The 23,659-nt window shown below is 40.7% G+C and overlaps 1 protein-coding gene across 8 annotated transcripts in view; it reads right to left on the bottom strand.

The window, feature by feature from the left end:
- Positions 1 to 23,659, bottom strand: part of AGRN (agrin) — a 713,847-nt gene that overhangs the window by 125,746 nt on the left and 564,442 nt on the right. For all 8 annotated transcript variants that reach the window (XM_077458091.1, XM_077458095.1, XM_077458096.1 and 5 more), the window contains 3 exons: positions 20,408 to 20,559; positions 19,077 to 19,182; positions 6,084 to 6,194 (listed from right to left, as the gene is read on the bottom strand). In XM_077458091.1, the coding sequence (XP_077314217.1) occupies positions 6,084 to 6,194; positions 19,077 to 19,182; positions 20,408 to 20,559 (369 nt within the window). The remainder of the gene's footprint in view (positions 1 to 6,083; positions 6,195 to 19,076; positions 19,183 to 20,407; positions 20,560 to 23,659) is intronic.

Raw genomic sequence — 23,659 nt, 5'->3', positions numbered from 1 at the left:
AATTTTTTTTCAAAATACTAACCTGCAAATTTTATTGAATTCCAGATTGTGTGCTAAATGATCTGGAAAAGGTTTTGTTCTGTGACACACCTATTTCCAATTAATTAATATGGGACACAAGGGTTCGCAGCCTTGTAATGGGGAAGAAAGGAAATAGAAAAGTCATAGTCCTGATATCTAGACAGGAAGTATAGTATAGGAACATATTGAGCAATATGACTGCCCATATGTACACGCATAATTAAAATCTATAAGAATGCCCTTTAAGGCTCCATGCACACTGGAGCTCATATAATGCAGTTTATTGGAGTTTGGGCGTTTTTTTTTAAAAGCCCATAAACTCCACTCTATGTTTGCATATGTGTCCATGCACACATGGACGTTTTTTAGCTTTAAAGAGGAAGTAAACCCTAATGGGTTTACTTCCTCTTTCATTCCCTGCATAGGTAAAGCATAATGGACTACTATGCATCGCATAGTAATCCATTATGTGTCACTTACCTGACACGGGAGCCAGCGAAGTCACCGCTGTCCCCTGTAGTCCGGCGCATTCATCTTCTCAGTGGGGTCTTGCAGCTCCGCCGCTGTCATTCGGCGAAGCCGCGATGACGTCACTCCCGCACATGCGCACGGGAGCCGACATGTGCAGCATCTTCGTCGTTGACGATGCCGCGCTCAGTGCGCCTGCGCGCCGTAGACAGCGGTGCCCGTCTTCGGGCAAATATCTCCTAAACCGTGTAGGTTTAGGAGATATTTCTTGGACCTACAGGTAAGCCTTAATCTAGGCTTACCTGTAGGTCAAAGTGTGTTGTAAGGGTTTACAACCACTTTAATAAGCAGTGGAGTTTATGGGCTTTTTATTGAACGCCAGAAATTTGCGCTCAAAGTGACGTTTTTCACCACCAAAAAAACGACAAACGCCCATAAACGCGCATAAACGCGCGTTAGTTCGTGTTCGGCATTCTATTTTTTCAATGCATTGTGGGAGTTTGGAATGCACTGTGGGATTTTTGGAGTGTCCTCTGTGTATTTTTATTAAAAACGCTCATAAACGCTAGTACAAAACGCTGTTAAAGCGGGAGTCCACCGGGAGTTCCGCCGTTTTTTTTTAAAAAAAGCCAACAGCTACAAATACTGCAGCTGCTGACTTTTAAAATAATGACACTTACCCGCCCAGCGCGCCCGAGATGTCGGCACCCGAAGCCGATCTCTCGATCGTCTCTCGGGTGCTGCTGCCGCCGCCATCTTGGGTATGGGAATCAGGAAGTGGAGCCTTTCGGCTTCATTTCCCGGTTCCCTACTGCGCATGCGCGAGTCGCGCTGCACAATAAGGATGGACCCGCTGTCTCTGGGATCCGTGTGTTTCCCAGCAGGCAGCGAGGGACTTTCGGAAAGGGGCATAGATTCTGCAGAAAGGTGCGTACCTTCTGCAGAATCTACGCCGGAAGTGGGTGCAGATACCTGTACTGTACAGGTACCTGCACCCCCCTCCCCCCTGAAAGGTGCCAATTGTGGCGCCGGAGGGGGGGGGGATTCCAATGAGCGTAAGGTCCACTTTAGGGTGGACCTCCGCTTTAAAAGCAGGTTTTTCAACCAGCGTTTTCTGCCAGCAATCCAGAAAAAGCTTTTTTGAGCTTCAGTGTGCATGAAGCCTTGGGGTGTGTATTTCTAAAATAGGAATAAGAAGTACAAATTTCTTTTAAATACCAAGCAGGTGACAAGAAGCTAGAAACCCCACAAGGGTAATAAATTGGGCCTCCTGCTCCGGTTTACGTTTACTTAATCTGGTTATTTATCACAGCGAGCAGTACGGCCGAAGAACTAATATTTTCCTAAGAGCAGACAATAATCTGCCAGCCATGCCGTGAAATGTCATCTCCTACAAGCAAAACTATGACTTATTTAACTGTTGTGCCATCTGAGTCTGCTGAGCACCAACTGTTGGAACACTTAGCTCTCTTAAGGAAAGGGTTAACGAGTCAAAGCGTACAATGACGACACAGTGAGCAATATGTTACTGTGTATTTTTCTGCATTCGAACCACTGCTATTAATAACAGCGCACAGTAACACAGCAGGTGACAACGCGGGTCCTGGAACAGCTGGCACAGAATGCAGTCGTTTCCATCTGTAGAGGTGTGGAGACGGTAAAAAAAAAAAGAGACAAGATGGATCTCTAAGATTCTGTTCGACTTTGGGGATGAGCGGATTAATCTTCGGCTGCCTGGTGGAAACAAGATATAAAAGGAAGTATCTTTTTTTTCTCAGCCCCCCCCCCCCCCCCCCAGCACTGGCAAAGCAGAACATCCAAGGAGGAGAATAAGGGGACAGCAAGGACAGCAGTTGTCTAAGGACAGTCTAACAGGTGCTGTGTAGAAGAGAGGCTTGTGATGAGCAGAGATGTATTTGCTTTTCTATTGACTTCCCCTTGGAAGGAACACATCTCGACAGATAATTCTAACTAGCAAGTCCATCTGTGATTTCAGCACAATGACAAATCAGCCCACTCCGGTGGGGGAGTGACTGTACTAGCGCTATTTAAAAGCCGAGAACAAATAAGTGACGTTTGAAAAGAGAACGTCACTGTTTTTTTTTTTTTTTCCTTTAAAGTTTACGTTTTTGAAAGGATTTTTAGTATACAAAAGATCAAGTTTTTTTTTTCTCTTTTGTGTCAATTTTGAAGCACAACTCCATTCTGACAAATTTAATAATGTAATACAAGGAAATAAAACAGGATTCGGAAAAAATACATTTAGCTTATGTTGCTTCTTATTTTCCCCGAAACGTGTGATTATGCGCTGCTTCTGCGACAGCTTTTTGTGAACCGGCTCAGTGACAGACCCCCCACAGTATAGTCGAAAAAAAGTAAGGGGTCACATGGTGTACAGACTTGTCTGCAGATTACAACCAAATGTAAAGGAGACGAATGAAGAAAGCAACAGTATTCGTGAGAAAAATTTAGCCATACATTACATTTTGCAATACAATTTCAATCCAAATCCAAATAAACATTCACTAAATTCAGCTAAATAAAGTCTTATGCCCCATACACACGATTGGATTTTCCGACAACAAATCTTGGATGTGAGCTTGTTGTCTGAAAGTCCGACCGTGTGTAAGTTCCATCGAACATATGTTGTCGGACTTTCCGCCAACAAATGTTGGCTAGAAGGTTCTCAAATTTTCCTCCAACAAAACTTTGTTGTCGGAATTTCCAATCGTGTGTACACAAGTCCGATGCAGAAAAATTCACACTCGGAATCAAGCAAAAGGAGCCGCACTGGCTATTGAACTGCCTTTTTCTCGGTCGTCGTACATCTTGTACATCACCACATTTCCACATTCATAATTGTTGGCCAACATTTGTGTGACCGTGTGTATGCAAGACAAGTTGGAACCAACATCCTTCGAACAAAAATCCACGGTTTTGTTGTCGGAAAGACCGATCGTGTGTACAAGGAATTACAGTTTGTTTTCTTTAATAAGCAGCCACAGCCTGTATAGAAAAGCCTGTGTTGTCCCGGCATGCAGCAGAGAAGGACCCTTTTTCTTCTCTTGTCCAACAACCCCCCCCCCCCCCCCGAGTCTTTCCAATCAGCCAGGAGCCTGAAGGCCGGTACACATGAGCCCAATATCAGGGAACATCTGCCGGTACAATAAAAAACTGGTCGACAGTCAGCCGTGTATGCTAGCTGGTCCGACAGAAGCCGGCCATTTGGCTGCCTTCTGTCGGGCAAGCATGCTGGAAAATCAGCAGCCAACCAGCTCCCAAACAGTGCTCTAAGCCAATGGTGGGGGAGGTCACTTACTAACGTCAGACTGTTAGTACAGCAGGTCTGACTGGAGCTGTCAGTTTGTTTTTATTCAACCCAAAAACTATTAGTGTGTAATAGGCTTGAGGTTTGCCGAATACAGGGATTCAAGCTCTGACTCAACTGGGGGGGGGGGGTGTATGGTTGTCACATTCCCTGCAGAGAGACCACTGCTTCTACGCAGAGAGAGAAGGTCCTTCATTTGCATACTCAGGTTTTGGCTACTTCCTAAATAAAACAAACTGTAAAATTCTGAACACCTTTAGTCTTCATGCATCAGGAATTTAACAGTCTGTTGAACTGAAGGTTAGATTGGGCTTTTAAAAAATGTGTTTTTCCCTTAGAACTGTACAGAGTCTTGACTTATCCATAGGTCAAGGTTAAAGTGTTGAAATTGTGCATGTTATTTCAAGGACACTCCTGTGCAATCACTGAAGTGAATATCTATAGGCACTTCTGTGTAACAAAAGGTAAATATGAAGCATTCCATTGGATATAACATACACCTAAAACCTGTATTTCATTATCCTTATTTTCTTACACTAAAATAATAAATAAATACCTTCATCTATAACTCCTCACAGACAGGAGGCAAGGATTGATCATTTTCCACTCTGCATTAAGGAGACAAGTCTTTACAGACCTAAGAGAACAAGTTTGGTAGGACATACAGTTGTGCTCATAAGTTTACATACCCTGGCAGAATTTATGATTTCTTGGTCATTTTTTGAGAGAATATGAATGATAATACCATGAGTGAAAGAAAAGTTTTTGTATTATCATTCATATTCTCTCAAAAAATGGCCAAGAAATCATAAATTCTGCCAGGGTATGTAAACTTATGAGCACAACTGTATGTCCTACCAAACTTGTTCTCTTAGCCCTTGTACACACGGTCGGACATTCCGACAACAAAATCCGTCCGATTTTGTCCGACGGATTTTGTCCGAAACTGGTGTTTCTCTACAAATGATCGGACAAGGTCTGATCGGATCATGTTGTCGGAAAATTTTATAGCCCAGCTCTAAAACTTTGTCCGCCGGATATTCCGACGAAAACAGTCCGATGGAGCCCACATACAGTCGGATTATCCGACAACACGGTCCGATCGGACTTTGTGTAGAAGGGCTTAGGTCTGTAAAGACTTGTCTCCTTAATGCAGAATGGGGAATGATCAAGCCTTGCCTCCTGTCTGTGAGGAGTTATAGATGAAGGTTTTTTTATTTTTATTTTAGTGTATGTTATATCCAATGGAATGCTTCATATTTGCCTTTTGCTACACAGAAGTGCCTATAGATATTCACTTCAGTGATTGCATAGGCGTGTCCTTGAAATAACATGCACAATTTCAACACTTTAACCTTGACCTATGGATAAGTAAGGATGAGTACAACTGTACATACATAACATTTATTATATCACTGTGTTAAATTAGCAAAATAGTAAAAACACAACAAAAAAGATGAATCCATACTTTAAAAGGTGCTAGTGCACATTTAAAACACCATAGGTGATTTAATACATGGAAGAAAATACATTATAACAGGGGTCTCAAACAGGCGGCCCTCCAGCTTTTGCGAAACTACAAGTCCCATCAGACATTGCAAGGCTGACAGTTACAAGCATGACTCCCACAGGAAGAGGCATGATGGGACTTGAAGTTTCACAACAGCTGGAGGTCCGCCAGTTTGAGAGCCCTACTTATAACCTTCCTCCTTCACAGATTTATAAAGGTGTACCAAAATGAATTAAAGCCTTGTTGGCGGAGGTTCCCTTTTGCTTCTTAAGGTTTCCTAAGGATAAGGTTGCTTGCATATACGAGGCTCACTAAATGACATGAACAGAGGCATAGTCAGAATTACAGTAGATGTACAGTACATGCCCCCTAGCATGTGACAGGGATCAGCAGGGGTTGGAAGTCTAAGGAGGTGCCTTCTTTATTTTAACACTAGAAAACACTGCAGTCTTTCTTCTTCTACCCTCAGCACATTTGTTTGTATACATGCTTTTGCACATCTCACTATAGGCACATATTGTGTAGAAATGATATGTTTTAGGATTGCTAGCATTGAATTAACCAGGTTCTGTGTAGGAAGCAACATGACAGATATTCTGTAATTTCATTACGAAGGTGCATTTAATGTGCTGTTTGTCACTGCAGTAAAACATGCTGATATAATGTGTAATGTATATCTGATAGGGAAAATAATCATTAACAATGGTTCTCTAAGCACATGTCCTATTTTGAAAAGTGAACACAAGAGCGTCTTACTTGGGCATCCAGCCAGACCCACACCAAGGGCAGCGGTGACATTGTCGGGACAACATCCATACACCGTATGACTGCAATGTGGGACCACGGGAGGGGAGCTGGTGGAAGCAGCTGTCAAAAAGAAGAAAAAAAAAATTGGTATAAGGGCATTGAGGTTGAAAGCACCACAGGAGTTGCATTTCCTTGCAGTAATCCTCTCTCAAGGCTCATTTCACTCTCCGTGGCAGATCGATGTGACAGAACTCAGAATACTTGGCATAACACATGACAATGTAAAAGCCTAGTACACAAAGCACATTTTTCACATTAAAATGATGGAGCTGCTACTATTTCACTAAATCAAAACTGCCCTTCGAGATACAAAAGGTACTCAGCTGTTACAAAGGAAGGAGAATTTTTATTTTACAGAAAATGGAAACCAGAGACAAAAAAGAAATATATTACAGGAGTTAAAAACCGAGAATGTGTAGCAAACTCTTCAGTAAAACAGTGATTTGGATTCATTGTACAGATTACAAACATGTACTGTCAAAGGAAGTCATTCTTTAAGGGGAACCAACAGGAAAGAATCAGTTACAACCTCCAGGAACCTGTGTTATTACAGAGGTGAAATGTTCCTCACGTAAGTTGGTCTAATTTTCACAGTAAATCAGTAAAACTAACATTCAATAAAAACCTGTCACAAAATTATGCAATTGAAATAAATCTTATAATGATGTAGCAAAGGTTGCCATCAATGAAAACCTTATATCTAAATTATCAGCAAATCCAGAGACATGGGCATCTGAAAGTGGTTGTAAACCCTTACAAACCACTTTGACCTACAGGTAAGCCTAGATTAAGGCTTACCCGTAGGTCCAAGAAATATCTCCTAAACCTATACGGTTTAGGAGACATTTACCTGAAGACATGTGCCGTAGACAGCGGCGCGCAGGCGCATTGGGTAAGCCGCAGAACATGGCGATATGCCACGAGTGTCAGCTCCCATGCGCATGCGCGGGAGTGGCGTAATCGCTGACGTCATCGCGGCTTCTCCAAATGACAGCGACGGAGCTGCGAGACCCACCAAGAAGATGGATGCTCGGAACTACAGGGGACAGCGGTGACTTCGCTGGCTCCTGTGTCAGGTAAGTGACACATAATGGACTACTATGCGATGCATAGTAGTCCATTATGCTTTACCTTTGCAGGGAATGAAAGAGGAAGTAAACCCATCAGGGTTTACTTCCTCTTGAATTTCTATCCAAATCTCAAGAGTCTCAGGCAGCCCACATCCTGAGCCTCTTTATTGGTCAGCAAATCTCCCCATCACATTTGTAAACCAATGGTAAGGTGAAAAGGGAGAGTCCAATCATGGCTTTTAATGGAAACATTGAATTTCACATATAAATACAGCTGCTCATATCTTTTGGGTCTGCTGATTACTTAAAAATATAATTTTCCCTTCCACCTGCTAACTACATTGTTACAATTCCCTGTAATCCCAGACCCAGCTTCAGCATTGTTAAACTGTTTGCCCCAAGATCTCAATAAAGCCCAAAATCGACTTTTCCTTCAAGTGATAACTGCAGCTAAACAAACGATCGCGAGAGCCTGGAGGACACCATCCCTGAATATAACTGAAACTAAACATAGAATCACACAAGCGATGATACACGCTAAAATAGAAGCAGTTGTGCTAGATAAGATCCCATTATTTAACAAAATATGGCAGCCATGGGTAGACCATTTTCTACCAAAAGATTTTGACCCACGTCTCTTGGCCCCTTAGCCCTTGTATTTTAGTACCCTGAGAGTTGGGGCTCCCTCAGGCCTTCCGACCATATCTCTTTCTTTTTTTTTTTTTTTTTCTTTGCTTCCTTCTCCACCTTGAACCTCTTTTCTTGTTCTTATTCTTTCCTCTCACCCTGTCTTCTTCTCCCTTCTCTCTCTCTCTCCCTACTACATAGACAATATTCACCTAGCGGAACTTTATGCTATGATATCATCTGTAGTAATAGCTGTCACTACAGCACTGTTCGTTACATGTTTTTTCTCTTATGGTAATTATTAGTTTCTTTTATTTATATTTTCCCTTGACCTTCTTCCTGGATGCTTTTTGTTAGCTTTCTTGCACGAAGGACACGCGAACGTGCTTTAGCACTCTTTGGATTATTTGCATTTGCGAATTTTAGTAACAGCTCATTTAACTATAATCCGTTACAGATACTAATGTAAACTGTTCTGCTTATTTCTATGTATCTTACTTGACTTTTCAATAAAATATTTGAAACGAAAAAATATGATTTTCCTGGAAGGTAATGTCTGCTTCTGCATTTTTCCCATCTTCACTAGGAATTGGCAAAGGTTTGGAAGAAATCTATTATGGTAAAGTTATTAATAAGTTATTAAGTTAGTTAATATATTGCCGTTGTTCACCACATTCTACTGATCCTCCAGCATTAAAGAGAACTAATCTTAGCTCAGCTTAGGTAGCTATGGCTTCTCCTGGATGTCCAGTCATGGGCGTTGCACTGGTTGTGCAAACATACTGCACTGCAAGTTCTTCTGCAGCCTGCACAGCGTGAACAAGCCCTTACACACAGAATACTTCTTGTCCATTTAGCCATTTTGTGGACTACTTTTCATAAGATGTTAATTTTTCCAGTCACATTCACCTAATTGCTAATAGCCGTGTCACTGGTTCCTTATGAGTAAATAGATGCATTATTTAGTTCAAAATAAAATATGCCAAAAAATGTTCCAATGTGGCATCTTTATCTTATTCAGAGGGGCGTGTGTGGTAACAATTCATTCCACAGGATATGATAAAACAAACCTAGCTGTTGTGTTTTTAAAATTTGCACATATTATAATAGCTTGTATGTACTGTATATATAATGAGACTTTGCACGCTGTTATATAAACCCTTCTGGAAAAAAAAGTCAACAATAAAACAGAATATTGACTACTATAAATGAATGACATGCATTCTGGAGATATGTCTTCCTGGAGATGCTATTTTTCTTAAAGTGGTTGTAAAGTAATTTTGGGGACTTTTACCTACAGGAAAGCCTATAATAAGGCTTACCTGTAGGTAAAAAAAAAAAAATCTCCTAAACCTGTACGGTTTAGGAGATATTCCCCTCGCAATGCGCCGCTGACTGCAGCGGCGCATGCGCACAGGGTGTTCCCGGCTGGAGGCTTACCTCTAGGTAAAGAAAATATCTCCCTCGCAATGCGCCGCTGACTGCAGTGGTGCACGCACCAAGGGGACTCTCGGCTGAAAGTCCGGCAGACGCCGGACCCTGCCGGGAAGAAATCTCCCGCGCGCATGCACGGGAGTGACGATATCGCGGCTCCGGCCACTCACAGCGTCGGAGCCGCAATACCTGGAAGAAACGCAGAGGGAACATGTCAGCTCCCTTGGCATGGATTGGGCCAGATGTCGGGGCCTCGTTCTAAGGTAAGTATTTCATAATGAGGTAGTATGCGGTGCATACTAGCTCATTATGCCTTTTCCTTTGCAGGTGGGAAAAAAAACAAAAAACTAAACAGCGGGTTTACAACCGCTTTAATTACATATGCACAAAGGCTTTGTAGGATGCTAAATCTGTAAAGAAAAAAAGGTGTTATACAGTACAGATCACCCACATATGATCGTTAAACATCATTACAGCCAGATTTGTTCTTTTTCCCTATGCAGATATCCTGTAGTATGAAAATGGAGGACAATAACTCTGCAGGTTATATTAGCCTGAAAAATGACATTTGGTTGGAGGCTTTGGATCACAAATCCACTTTCTCTGCCAATACTTTTAAGAGGTGCCACCTTTATTCTCCACTCTGTTATCAATGCAGCAAGCAATGCTGTAGATGCCACAGGTTTTATAAACATAAAATGAGGCACTTGGCAAACATACACACCCGCCAAGCCCTTCCCCCATAACTGAGACTTAAGAATTGAAGATGTTTGCCAAGCCTTTTCTTTGTGCTGCATCACATCAAAGTTATGAGAACGGCAACATCTGAGAGCGTACGATACTGAAGGCTCAGTCATTTGGATGCCTCTACCACATAGAAAAACAGGTTGGATGGCACACGCATTGCATGACAAATATTTTAAAGAGAACCTGTCACAACTGGGCTCATACAACATTTTAGTCTTAATTTATTAGAACTGTGCAGACATTATTATGCAAGTTTATTCCTGAAGTTTATTTAGGCTTAATTATTTCACCTGACATTTCGGCTTGGTGTTAATATTCACCTATTTTACTACCCTTATTCGAATCCCTGAAACATGTTCATTTTTGGATATTCTTAATAAATGTACAATTATTTTTTCGGGGTCTACTTATTTGTATGTTTGTATGGGATATCAACATTGCCCCCCCCCCCCCCCCCCCATACAGTACAGCAATCATAATTATGCTTTTTATAAATGCAAAAAAAAATACAGCGATCGGCATATGTTGCCGTTTTAGGCCTCATGCACACTGGACGTTTTTGGAGTTTTTACAGCAGCTGTTTTTGGCAGTAGATATTTTTTTCTACAGTCATTAAACTCTTCATCATGTTATCCTTTTGAGCAGTAAAAAAAACAAAAAAAAACTAGTGGGTTCTGAGAGACGTTTTTCAGCTGTAAAAACACTTAAACGCTGATAAACATCGATAAATGCTCAAAAACTTCACTCACCAGCATGTTTTATCCATTAAAAAAATAAAATAAAAAAAGTCAATGCGGAAAAACGCTAAAAAACGCTATTGCAAAAAATTCTGAAAAAAGTTGAAAAACCCACTGCAAAGCTACTGATGTTTTTATAACGTTATTTTAACATCCAGTGTGCATGAGGCCTAATAGTTTGTCCCAACCTGGCATTGCCATTTTCTACTAGACAGCTTGGTCTACATTAAATAATTTATATTAACTGCATATAATAAAAAAAAAAAAAACTGCAATATTTTTCACAATAGTTGTCCTTTAACAATAGTACATTGCTGCACCTTTCCTTTTGCATTTCGGTAACCACTGCAGATGATCTCTGATGCCGAAGTCTAAAAAACAGCTTGGGTGCAAAAAAGAGCATGGGAATTTATTATAAATAAAAGAGTATAAGTATGTCTTCTAAAAAAAAAGTATATATATATATTTCTGCCAAGGAAACTTGTGTTGTGGCCAACACAAGCTCTTCTAGAAAAATAGGCATGTTCTGCATTCCCGGTGCTCGGTCTGCAGAATACACTGCATATAAACAATCCAGGCAGCTCAAACAAAACCACTGCTCTTGATTAGAGAATAAAGGAGCAGCAACATATGCATTAAATCATTCCTGGGGCTTTCCTTCTGTAAGGATTTTCTGTGCAAGCAATAATGTTGGTGAGCTCCTACAGCCTCCCTGCAAGTCACTTTATGCCTACATATATGCACTCCAACAATGGCTGGGCTAGGTTCCTGGTGGTGACAACAGAGGAACATGCCAGTGCAATGAGCATCAGCATAGCTGCTTGTAGTCTCCACCAGGGAGCAAGTGATAAATGACAATACAGGAGCATAACAGAAACAAAGCCACGTTGTCACCTTCTACATGCGATTGCCTGAACAAGGACATTGATGGTAGGATTACAAAGAGATATCAATTAACACTAAAAAAATAAAAATACTAATGATGAATTTTGAAATTACATTAAAAATGTTAAAAAAGTATGACCAAAAGTGGGTCACAGGAGTGCCCTTAGTTCTGCATTCCTATGACCCAGATTCAGCCAACAGCTGACAATAATGTCGAGATCTACCCACATGCCTGACCAGCAGCTGGCTTAGCCTCTCAGCGGGCAGCTGAAATCCTGCACAGCACGAAGCTTCAGTAAGCACTGGAGGGGCAGAACTTACAGTCTCCACTCTGTACTCAAAGTGAACCCTAGATTGATCAGTGGTCTATAATCACTCAGTTCTCGGTGTAGAGTCGGCAGGGGACAGCAGCAGCATTGGATCAATGCTGCATCTACATTGGTGAGTAGGTACATATGTATGTATGTTCCTTTTTTGTATCCTATACTTTCCTTTTAATAAGAGATTTTAGTGATTGGGCTTGGATATACTTCAAATGAAAGAAATGTAGTGCATGTTTGAGATTGATTTAGCAGGTCTCAGACTGAGCTATGAAACACCTGGAATGTCACATTCATAGTAAGCAATGCTGACATCATATGACAACAGACGTGTTTAGAGCAGCTCACATACTATTGGCAGGTGTCTCATAGGGAATTTATACCCAAGCCTATGGATATTTATTGAAGCACAGAGCTCCTGAAGATTGATGGTGGCTCCATAACATTATGCTTTCTAGCTGGTTTCTGTGAGAGATTGTGACAGCGAGTATATGCAGCTAAATGATATAGCTCTAGGGTAGAATCCTTGCTGGAGAACCTTGTATATATTTATTGATGGAGTTTCATTTCTGTTTTATATCTAACACACTTCCTGGCAATAATTCTGTATTAATATACTGTACTAGGCATTTTTCTTAAATTTTAGGAAGCTCTAGGCCACATGTTATTGTAAAAGATTGTGCTTTGCTGGAGCTTGCCAGAGTTGGCCAACCACCTTGTGTTCATGTACATAAAGTTTAAAGACCATCTCTGGTAAATATCTCCCCGTTACTTTTCATAGAAATCCTTCTGTGAAGTCAGGGTGATGCGATAGCCTAGTGCCCCGATCCTCAGCTTCTAGCAGCATAGGTAGGACTCTACAGGGCATGCTACATGATACTGGTGCTCCCTGCAGAGCTAGATGGGGGAAATTGAGGAGAACCATCACCCAGCGCACAACTGGCGACTATTGTGTCTGGTCTCCCCAACAGGAATTGCTGGGTGGCATTTGTTGAAGAATTAAAAGGAGCCAACTGCTTTAGGGTAAGTGATGATGGGCTTTGTGCTTGAGTTTGAGATGCTTTTGAGATCATTCAAAATTCACTGAAAAGGTTGCATTTGACGTGCTATTGCCCTCCTTCTGAACAACATTTGACTTGGTTTAAAGCAGGAGTTCCGCCGTTTTTTGTTTTTAAAAGTCAGCAGCTACAAATACTGCAGCTGCTGACTTAAAATAAGGACACTTACCCGCCCAGCACACCCGCGATGTCGGCACCCGAAGCCGATCTCTCGATCGGCTCTCGGGTGCTGTCGCTACCAACTTGGGTATGGGAATCAGGAAGTGAAGCCTTGTGGCTTCACTTCCCGGTTCCCTACTGCGCATGCGCGAGCCGCGCAATAAGGATGGTCCCCGCTGTCTCTGGGATTCGTGTGTTTCCCAGCAGACAGCGGGGGACCCGCAGGAAGTGGAGTATATACCTGCAGATTCTGCGGATATCTATGCCGGAAGTGGGTGCAAATACCTGTACTATACAGGTATCTGCACCCCCCTAAAAGGTGCCAATTGTGGCACCGGAGGGGGGGAGGATTCCAATGAGCGGAAGTTCCACTTTAGGGTGGAGCTCTGCTTTAAGTGGGTTTTTCATTTCTATAAACCTGTAAGGGAATGCAAAACCAACTTGACAAGAGCATAATGCTGTCAATTAAGGCCCCTAAGCTTTAACTCCAGGCAGAAACAAAGGGGTAAAGGTTGTTTCAGGCGATGCCCCAGGAAATAATTTTTATTTTTATCATATTGCGACTCCTCTATATGCCATGCTTCCTTGGGTATCAATGATATCTCTCTTGTCAATGGTATCAGCTGCCCCTTGGGTGACACCAAAGAAAAAGGGATACCTAATCTCTAGCACCTGTATCAACGTAGTAGCCTCAAATAAAAAAGGGAAGATCTGGGAATCATATGGGCTCTATCATCATACGATGGTCCTAAATTAAAAATACATTTTTCACTCTCAGGAATTATACTTATAAGTCAGTCAGCTCCCTAACTCACAAGAGATCATTAACTTTGTGAGCCTCTTCATAATGAAAAAGACAAGTGAGATAATTCCTACAGGATGGTTACTGGTTAAATTCCATCCTCAAGGCGCTCACTTAATTATTATCTAAACTGACCCGCCTTTATAATGCTACTAAATTCTTAAATTATGAGTTCTAACTTGCATATTTAGCATACTGTACAAGACAAAATGTATATATATAAAAAAAATCTTGAAGGTTTTTAGTTTAAAAAAAAAAAAAGTTAAGATTTGACTTGTATGAAATTAATTCTTGTTCTGTAGTAATGTGTTTCCATTAATACGAACAGCTCGGCTGGCGCCAGAGGTTATAGCTGGCTGATAATTTTGACCTAGCAAATTATTGGCACACAGTTACCAATTGACTGAGAACACATCATAAATTTTAATGAGCCAATCTCATTCAAACTGTATGTATCTAATGTGTATAAAGCAGACATTATGCTAAAGCAACTTGATTTAATAAGATAATTGCCAAAGGGCAAAATTAGGGGTGTTCTGGTAAAATGGCTGAGTTGTCTTTAGCTGGGCACGGACAGGTAGATGTCTGCCTAAAAACAATAAACAGCGGTTACATGTGCTTTACATGTTACATGTGCTTTCTCTATAGTGCCAGGATCTGCTACTGTTTCTTGTGTGGCTCGTCCATGGGATTGATGCACAACACACATGACAAACACTATTGTTTCTTTTTCAGCAATTTTTCATCTTCCTGTATCTAGGAAAATGCAGTTTGCGTTGGTGTTTAAAAATCTTATTTTTATGTACAATTTGTAACTCTATATGTACTTGAAGACAGCCATCTATTGCATCTGAAGGCTCTGCAATACAATAGTTGTACGTTACTGTTTCTTCTCACAATGCAAGTCTATGAAGTCAGTGGACTGAAAACCATACATGTGTTATGTGGATATCTTGTCAACATTTTACTGTACATTTAACAACTAAAATAAATGAACATATAAAATGTAAAAATCATAGAAAAAATGACATTACAGTAAACACAGGAATTATAACCCCAAATATGGACTCACAGTAAACACCCATACTTTCCTTTAAATTAACCAGGAAAAGAGAAGAAGAAGGGGGCGCCTCTGGGTGTAGATTTTTAAAAGGCAATTTATTCACAGATAAAACAAACAGATGATGCACTCACATTTTCCAAGGCATAAAAAGGCATGTAGAATACAAGGGGGGCGTTTTTTTTCATCTGATTCGTCCGTCACATAGGATCCGGTCCGCGGGTGTCATGTTGTCCTCTCCTGGCGTTACCACGAGTTTGTTGTTAAAAAATGCCGGCTTGGTGGATGCAGAGGATGTGTTTCCAAAGCGAGGCTTGGTTAGCGGTGACACGCGGGTCGCGGGGTTGTGACGTCACGGTGGGCGACGCGTTTCCTGAGCGTTCGGGTCAAGGTGGAGAGACGACCGCGCTCTTTCATCAGGCCAATCCGCTAACCAAGCCTCGCTTTGGAAACACATCCTCTGCGTCCACCAAGCCGGCATTTTTTAACAACAAACTCGTGGTAACGCCAGGAGAGGACAACATGACACCCGCAGACCGGATCCTATGTGACGGACGAATCAGATGAAAAAAAACGCCCCCCTTGTATTCTACATGCCTTTTTATGCCTTGGAAAATGTAAGTGCATCATCTGTTTGTTTTACCTGTGAATAAATTGCCTTTTAAAAATCTACACCCAGAGGCGCCCCCTTCTTCTCTTTTCCTGCAACAGTCTAGGAGCCTGGTTTCAGCTCCCTGTGGTGGCAGCCCTGCATTCCAAAGTCCCACTCAAAGAACGAAAGACACTTTCACGGGACTTGAGAACTAAAAGTTCTCATTCATATTATCGTCCAATATAACTTTATACAGACAGCCCTCTGGAGTATATTATTTTCTGAACCTTTTGCGCCTCTACTTGTCGCGTACTTTAAATTAACCAGAATGGTGTTCTAAGCTTGACAGCACCCTTAACACTTTGATTCTGACTCTGTCCTGCCTCCTGACTGTGTCTGTGCTACATATTTAAAAGCCCCACACTGGTAATTCTTAACCAATTTAACAAAAAAAAAAAATTTTTTTTTGGTCCTGATCATCTTTACCCACCTCCCAGCCTTTCCCAAATGTTATGATATGCAGTTAGGAAATTCTTTAAAAGGGGGGGCAGTAAAAACACTAATTTGAGATTTATCGCAGAAAAAAATTATCCCCCTAGGCACTGAGGTAAGTGTTTACATGCGGCTTTGGATGACGTCTTTTATTTTTTGGATGTTTTTAAGTACTGGCTTTGCACAACAAAGTTTAACATAGATATTACACTATATGGTTTTATTATCTTTTAGCTGTTTTTGTTAGTGCTTATACTGCCCCCCCCCCCGTGAGAGAAGAGGATCTTAATATTACTGGACCTATTGAGTGAATGGATCCAGGGATCTCAGATTGAGCTTGTATTGCTGCTTCATTCTTTAGCAGCATGTTGATGCGGTGAGTGCTCGGTATCACTTTTGGTGGAAGGTAAGGTGCAAGTATTGGTGTAAATCTTTGGATCTTTGGTAAAGGAAGTTTACACATATTTGCATAGGACTATGGTTTATTTTAATCACTATTTATCTTAGTGGACTTATGTATCACGCAACTTTCTAAATGACATTTGGTTACAGTGCCTTGCAAAAGTATTCACCTCAAAGGGTTTTTACCTATTTTGTTACATTTCAGCCTTTAGTTAAATGGGTTTTTTTTATCCGAATTATATGTGATGAATCAGAACACAATAGTCTAAGTTGGTGAAGTAAAGTTAGAAAAATATATACATAAAAAAAACCTGAAAATTGGCATGTGCATATGTATTTACCCTCTTTGTTGTAAAGCCCATAAAAAGCTCTGGTGCAACCAATTACCTTCAAAAGTCACATAATTAGTGAAATGATGTCCACTTGTGTGCAATCTAACTGCCACATTATCTGCCATTACATATACATGCCTTTTTGAAAGGCCCCAGAGGCTGCAACACCTAAGCAAGAGGCACCACTAACCAAACTCTGCCATGAAGACCAAGGAAATCTCCAAACAAGTAAAGGACAATGTTGTTGAGAAGCACAAGTCAGGGTTAGGTTATAAAAAAATATCCAAATCTTTGATGATCTCTAGGAGCGCCATGAAATCTATCATAACCAAATGGAAAGAACATGGCACAACAGCAAACCTGCCAAGAGACAGCCGCACCCCAAAAATCACAGACCAGGCAAGGAGGGCATAAATCAGAGAGGCAGCACAGAGACCTAAGTTAACCCTGGAGGAACTGCAGAGTTCCACAGCAGAGACTGGAGTATCTGTACATAGGATGACAATAACCCGTACGGTCCATAGAGTTGGGCTTTATGGCAGAGTGGCCAGAAGAAAGCCATTACTTTCAGCAAAAAAATAAAAATGCACATTTTGAGTTCGTGAAAAGGCATGTGGAAGACTCACAAAATGTATGGAGGAAGGTGCTCTGCTCTGATGAGACTAAAATTTAACTTTTTGGCCATCAAAGAAAATGCTATGTCTGGTGTAAACCCAACACAACACATTACCCAAAGAACACCATCATGCTGTGGGGATGTTTTTCAGCAGTCAGGACTGGCAAACTGGTCAGAGTTGAGGGGAAGATGGATGGTGCTTAATACAGGGATATTCTTGAGAAAAATATTTAGCACTCTGTGCGTGATTTAAGGGGAAACATGTAAATGTGTTGGAATGGCCTAGTCAAAGCCCAGATCTCAATCCAATAGAAAATTTGTGGTCAGACTTAAAGATTGCTGTTCACAAGCGCAAACCACCCAACCTGAAGGAGCTGGAGCAGTTTTGCAAGGAGGAATGTGCAAAAATCTCAGTGGTAATATGTGGCAAGCTCATAGAGACTTATCCAAAGCGACTTGGAGCTTTGATAGCAAAAGGTGGCTCTACGAAGTATTGAATTTAGGGGGGTGAATAGTTATGCACATTGACTTTTTCTGTTATTTTGTCCTATTTGTTGTTTGTTTCTCAATTAAAAAAAATCTTCAAAGTTGTGGGCATGTTCTGTAAATTAAATGATGCAAATCCTCAAACAATCCATGATAATTCCAGGTCGTGAGGCAACAAAACACGAAAAATGACACATATATTTTGATGACTGTGGGTTATTTATTATTGCAGTTCAATATTGTTCTTCCTTCTTTTTACATTTATTAATTTATTATTTATAAAATTCACATTTAGTCACCCTGCACAGCGGCTGTAACAGGAAAGTGGAGGTAAGATTATGATATTGGATCTTATTAGCATAATGCCTGCCGACTGTATATTTATGGTATGTCTATGATCTCAATTGGGCTTTGAATTACTAAAGAGAAAAGGGTGAGATGTGGAGGAGCAGGTGACAAAAAACAAAAAAACAAAAAGTAAGACTGAGAAAACAAAGAAAATAGATATAGTATCTAAAAATAAAAACTGACATTGCAGGGAACAACAAGGATGGACAAACCTAAAAGCTGCTTTAAAGGATTTACTGGCACAGGACAAGAACACAACCGGCACATCTATAAACAATTATATTTCTTTTTTGCTACCCGCCAAATACCAATGATTCTGTATGACCTTCGAGGAGAACTCTGTATTCCCCATCTAAACCTGCAAATATCATTAATACAATCCTGAATATTTGCAAGCTCATTCCCTGAAGATATTCTGCTATTGATTCTCCATTTAAATCACACATCCTTGTTGGTGTTAAATGGCCCAAGAAAACTTGGAGACCAGGCCATCCTGAGATATTCTTCTTGTGAATTTAAATATTACAATCTTATATTTAAAGCTGTTTCGGTCACATAAGCTTCTCAAATGCTTACCGCAATTTGTCAGCTGTATGACAATAATCCAAATCCTGCAGTGAGTTCCATGCCAAGAGACCCTGCTCAGGAATTAGCAAGTCTTGTAAATGGTCAGAGATCTTATCGCAGATCAGAGGAAATCATAAGGGAATAAAACACGTCCCAGTAGGAAAAGGATTAGAGGAAACTGTAAAATTATAATAATCCTGTCTCTCACCTCGGCAGGGACCTTGTGCTGCCACAAACAGGTCCTGGTGTCTCTCACAGCGAGTTTTCTTGAGTTCACAATCATTGGAATAAGTAGCACCATCAGAACCGCACACCTGTCACAGGAAACAATAGATGAGCAAAGTCGAGATATTTAGCAGCCATAACGTTTCTTCACTTTAATAGCATTAAAGGGAAATTATAATGCCTAATTTTGTAAAGTTTACAAGGTTAAAGCTCTATGCATTACATAGTAAAATGTATTTATTTTAAATGCGAGCATTGTAAGTTGTTGAATTTGACTATCAGCCTCTATACAGCAAAGCACACATTGGATGAAGAGGAAGCAGCAATAGGAGCCAATCAGGTGTGCTACAGTGCAAATGGCAAGCTGGTAAGAGAAAAGAAAAAGTGACAGATACTCATCAATCTGCTGCTTCTCTTTTCACTGCCCAGTACCAAGGTGGGGGTGGGAAAAGACCTGTAATGCCGCATACACCCGGTCGGAATTCCAGCCAGAAAAAGACCGATGAGAGCTTTTCAATCGGAAAATGCGACCGTGTGTATGCTCCATCGGAATTTAGCTGTCCGAATTTCCGTCAGCCAAAAATTGATCGCATGTTCTCAATTTCCCAGATGGAAAAACTTCCTATCGGTAATTCCGATCCTGTGTATGCAATTACGACATGCCGAAAAATCACGCATGCTCAGATTCGACTACGAGACAGAAGCTATTGGCTACTGGCTATTGAACTTCCTTTTTCTAGTTCCGGCATACGTGTTGTACATCACCGCGTTCTAAACTATTGGAATTTGGTGTGACCGTGTGTAGGCAAGACAGCTTGAGCGAAATTCCGTCGGAATTCCGTCGGGAAAACCATCAGAGCTTCTTCCGACGAGAATTCCGATTGTGTGTACGTGGCATAAGTGTAACTTTAATGCCCAAATCAGGTCTCATCCTCTGCCAAGCAGGGCTGTGCTTTGTGGCAGGGAAGTGTAAATCTAAGAACTGAAGGGACAGAAACACAAATTCTTTGGCAGTCAAAACAGTTATTTTATTTGTATTTCATATGGGTATTTGCTGTTTGCCTGGAGTTCACTTTAAAAAAAAAAAAAACACTTATATTTTACAAATATTTCACCACAAAATCTTTGTTTAATTAAAAAGAAATGTATTTGCAAAGTGCTTCTATCAGACTTTCTTCAGTGCTTCTATAAGACTAAGTTTTCAGATCATGCTTGGCTTTCTATTAAGAAAGCCAATCGCTGCCTGCTTGCTGGTTGACTGCCTCTGTCTAACTGAAAATCCATATGTTAAGGGCTAGTTTATATCAGAATTACCGGGTTCCGCAAAACAGCATGGCAGGTGAAATCGCAGACACAACGATCATCCTCCACGTCCTCATCCCATGAGCCTCCATAGCGTTTACAACGATCTTGTTCACACTCGCTGTCTTCTCCAGAACCAGACCCAGCCATACCTGAACCACATTCTGCAATACACAATGAAATGCTTAACATTTACATTTTGTTTTTTTCTTATGGACACATATGTCTAGCTAAATATAGTATTGTAGGTAACTGTAGAGGATAGGGGATGGTGATAGGAGTCAGAGAGCTTCTTATATTTTAGGAAACCATCTCTCCATCTTCTCTCTGGTGAAAAAGAGCTCTGCATTTAGCACATACAGTAAATACAAAACAAACAAAGTCTACACTGGTATGAATTATATAAGGCAGCTAACAGCCTGAATGGATACATGCAAATCCCAGAAAAACATATAGGCGTATAACTCAGTGCCAACAAACAATATAAATAAAAGTAAACCAGAATGCAATATATATATATATATATATATATATATATATATAAAAAAATAATAATAATATATATATATATATATATATATATATATATATATATATATATATATATATATATATCTATATCTATATCTATATATATATAGATATATAAGCGGTAGACAGAACCCTACAATGTCAGAGCACACAACTCTTTCCAACGCATTTCGTCCAATCTGTAAACCTTTAACTGCTACACTATGAGATCTTTCTCCTGTTCCTTAGGATATGTGCGTAACCAGGGGTGTCTTGCTTTGATGTGGGCACAGAGGTATCAGAGCCACGATCCACAGGGCTTGGTGTGTGGCTGCCAGCAGATCGTTCTGACACAAGTCTCCACTGATTTACTAGGCACTTGCTAGTAGTGTGAGGGGAAATCACTCATAGCATACATTGATTCCTTAGTGCGTGGTATACCTCTATGTGCGAGGTATTGTATCTGGTGGGTGTGATACTCACTGGTGACAGGTTTTCATTGGAAGAACTGTACTGGGTCATTTCAGGGGCGGACTGACAACTCATGGGGCCCCCGGGCACTAGGAGATTATCGGGCCCCCAGGCAATCAGAGATTATGGGGCCACACAGTATACACAAACACACACAGTATAAAACCACACAGGTTACACATACATGTACACACAGTATACACAGATATGTTTCTATTGGCTAAGAAGGTACTGGAGAGGTGGGGCAGATATATTCTCTGGATTTTTAGACCAAAAGGATGTCGGTAAGGGACATTTCAGATGGCAGATGTAAAAAAAAAACACAGATTTTTACATACTGTCCCTGGTTTTACTGAGGCTGGCAACCCTGATGGGGCCCCCTAGTGGCCCCAGGCCCTCGGGCAGTGCAGGAGTTGCTGAATGGTCAGTCTGCCCCTGGGTCATTTGGAGCACACTGGTGTTTTGAAAGAACTAGATTTTCACAGTCATATGATTTGGGATTTTTATGATTTAAATCATGTGTTATTCTGGTCAACATTTATTTTTGTTATTTGTTGGCACTACAGTTATATAGTTATATATACCACATATTGCATGCTCTAGTAGCTCACTCCAGTGGTAGTTTCTCACCAAAATAATGGAATAGTACAAGGGGCAGTGCTTGTGATACGGTTATTTAAATGCACCTAGGGAAGCATGATATCTAAATACAACCCTACCGCTAGAAAAAGAAGCAATGCTTCATTTGGAACGTTAATTCTTCATGTAAAAATTCTCTTGGCACAGTCAAATTATGTAGTTATCAGCCAAAAAAACTGAATTAAAAAAAAGAAAAATCCATACGGAGACGTCTACCTACTGATCCACAAACAACACATTCAATAATGAGTCTTTTGTTATCTCAAAAAAAGGCGACTTGATAAAAAGCTAACACTACAATTTGAAAAAGGGAACCCATTTATCTCCATACAAATAGGTACCAATTAATACAATTAGTGGTTGATTCATTAATTCATCTACCTACCCAACTAGACTGAATTGTACTGAGCTAACACGGTAAATTGTATGTGGAAATGAAAAGGATGGAACTCTTGTGGGTTGGAGCTGTGAAATCAGTGAATGAATGAGCGGCTGTAGTGACCAATCAAATCTCTCTTCAGTGGCTAGGGGCCCCATACAACCTTTAATTATAAATAAACAGGTGCATTCAAGCACTCAGGAACACAAGATGAGCGTGCTCAGACCTGTCACAGCTGCTCTTTATATAATCCGCCAGTCTGTTATTGTTATTCCCTGACTCCGTTTAAACTTTCCCATCTGAGCTGCATTAAGAAACTTTTAGCAGAAGAGAGACCTGTCAACAAGACAGGAGAAAGCCATCTAGAGTCTATGGGTCACTGTATAAAGCAGCCCGCTCATGGGAAGCAGTGTATTATTACACGGATGTCAGATCGGCACTCACATTCACATGGAAATTACAAGGGAGGAAATAGAACTTTGCTGTTGTCACTTTGTGTGAGAAGACCACAATAGGTTAAATAGTATACGCAAGACTTTTTTCTTCTTTTTAATGTAAACTCAGCTTTCTTATTCAAAGATATGACAGTTTCAGCCTTGACCAACTCACTTTGATCACTTTCATTTTCTGCCAATAGTCACTGAACACATAGCGTAACGTACTTTACTGCCATCAATGGCAAATTTGAGGCTTAAGGAAGAACTCTGCTCAGCTCTAATAGCATCTAAAAAGGTTAGATAATGTAAAGATAACATAATTAAAAAAAATAATAATAATTAAGAGCCCTCATGCCTCCTACCTGCCACATTACTCTCATTAACCACTTCAATACAGGGCACTTTCGCCCCCTTCCTTCCCAGCCTAATTTTCAGCTTTCATCGCTCTCGGACTTTCAATGACAATTGCGCGGTCATGCTACACTGTACCCAAATGAAATTTTTATCATTTTGTTCTCCTTCAAATCATCAGATGCTCAGATCTCTGCTTCCACTCTTACGCTGACGACACGCAACTTTATTTCCGGATCAATGGAAAAAAAGATCACCAACAACAACTTGAAAACTGCCTCAAATCAATAGAGGACTGGATGACCACCAACTCCCTCCAGCTGAACCAATCAAAGACAGAGCTTCTTATCTTACACCCAAATCATAAGCCCGCAACCAAAACCTCCTGGTCTCCACCAACCGTCTTTGGGCAGACTATCTCCCCAAAGACCAAAGCCAAGAGTCTCGGGGTTATTTTAGACGCACAAATGTCAATGG

This window comes from Lithobates pipiens, unplaced genomic scaffold (genome assembly GCF_037356315.1).
Source record: "Lithobates pipiens isolate NorthernLeopardFrog02 unplaced genomic scaffold, aLitPip1_a1.2 Scaffold_27, whole genome shotgun sequence".
Lineage (NCBI taxonomy): Eukaryota > Metazoa > Chordata > Amphibia > Anura > Ranidae > Lithobates > Lithobates pipiens.
This window is presented reverse-complemented; position numbering and strand designations above follow the sequence as displayed.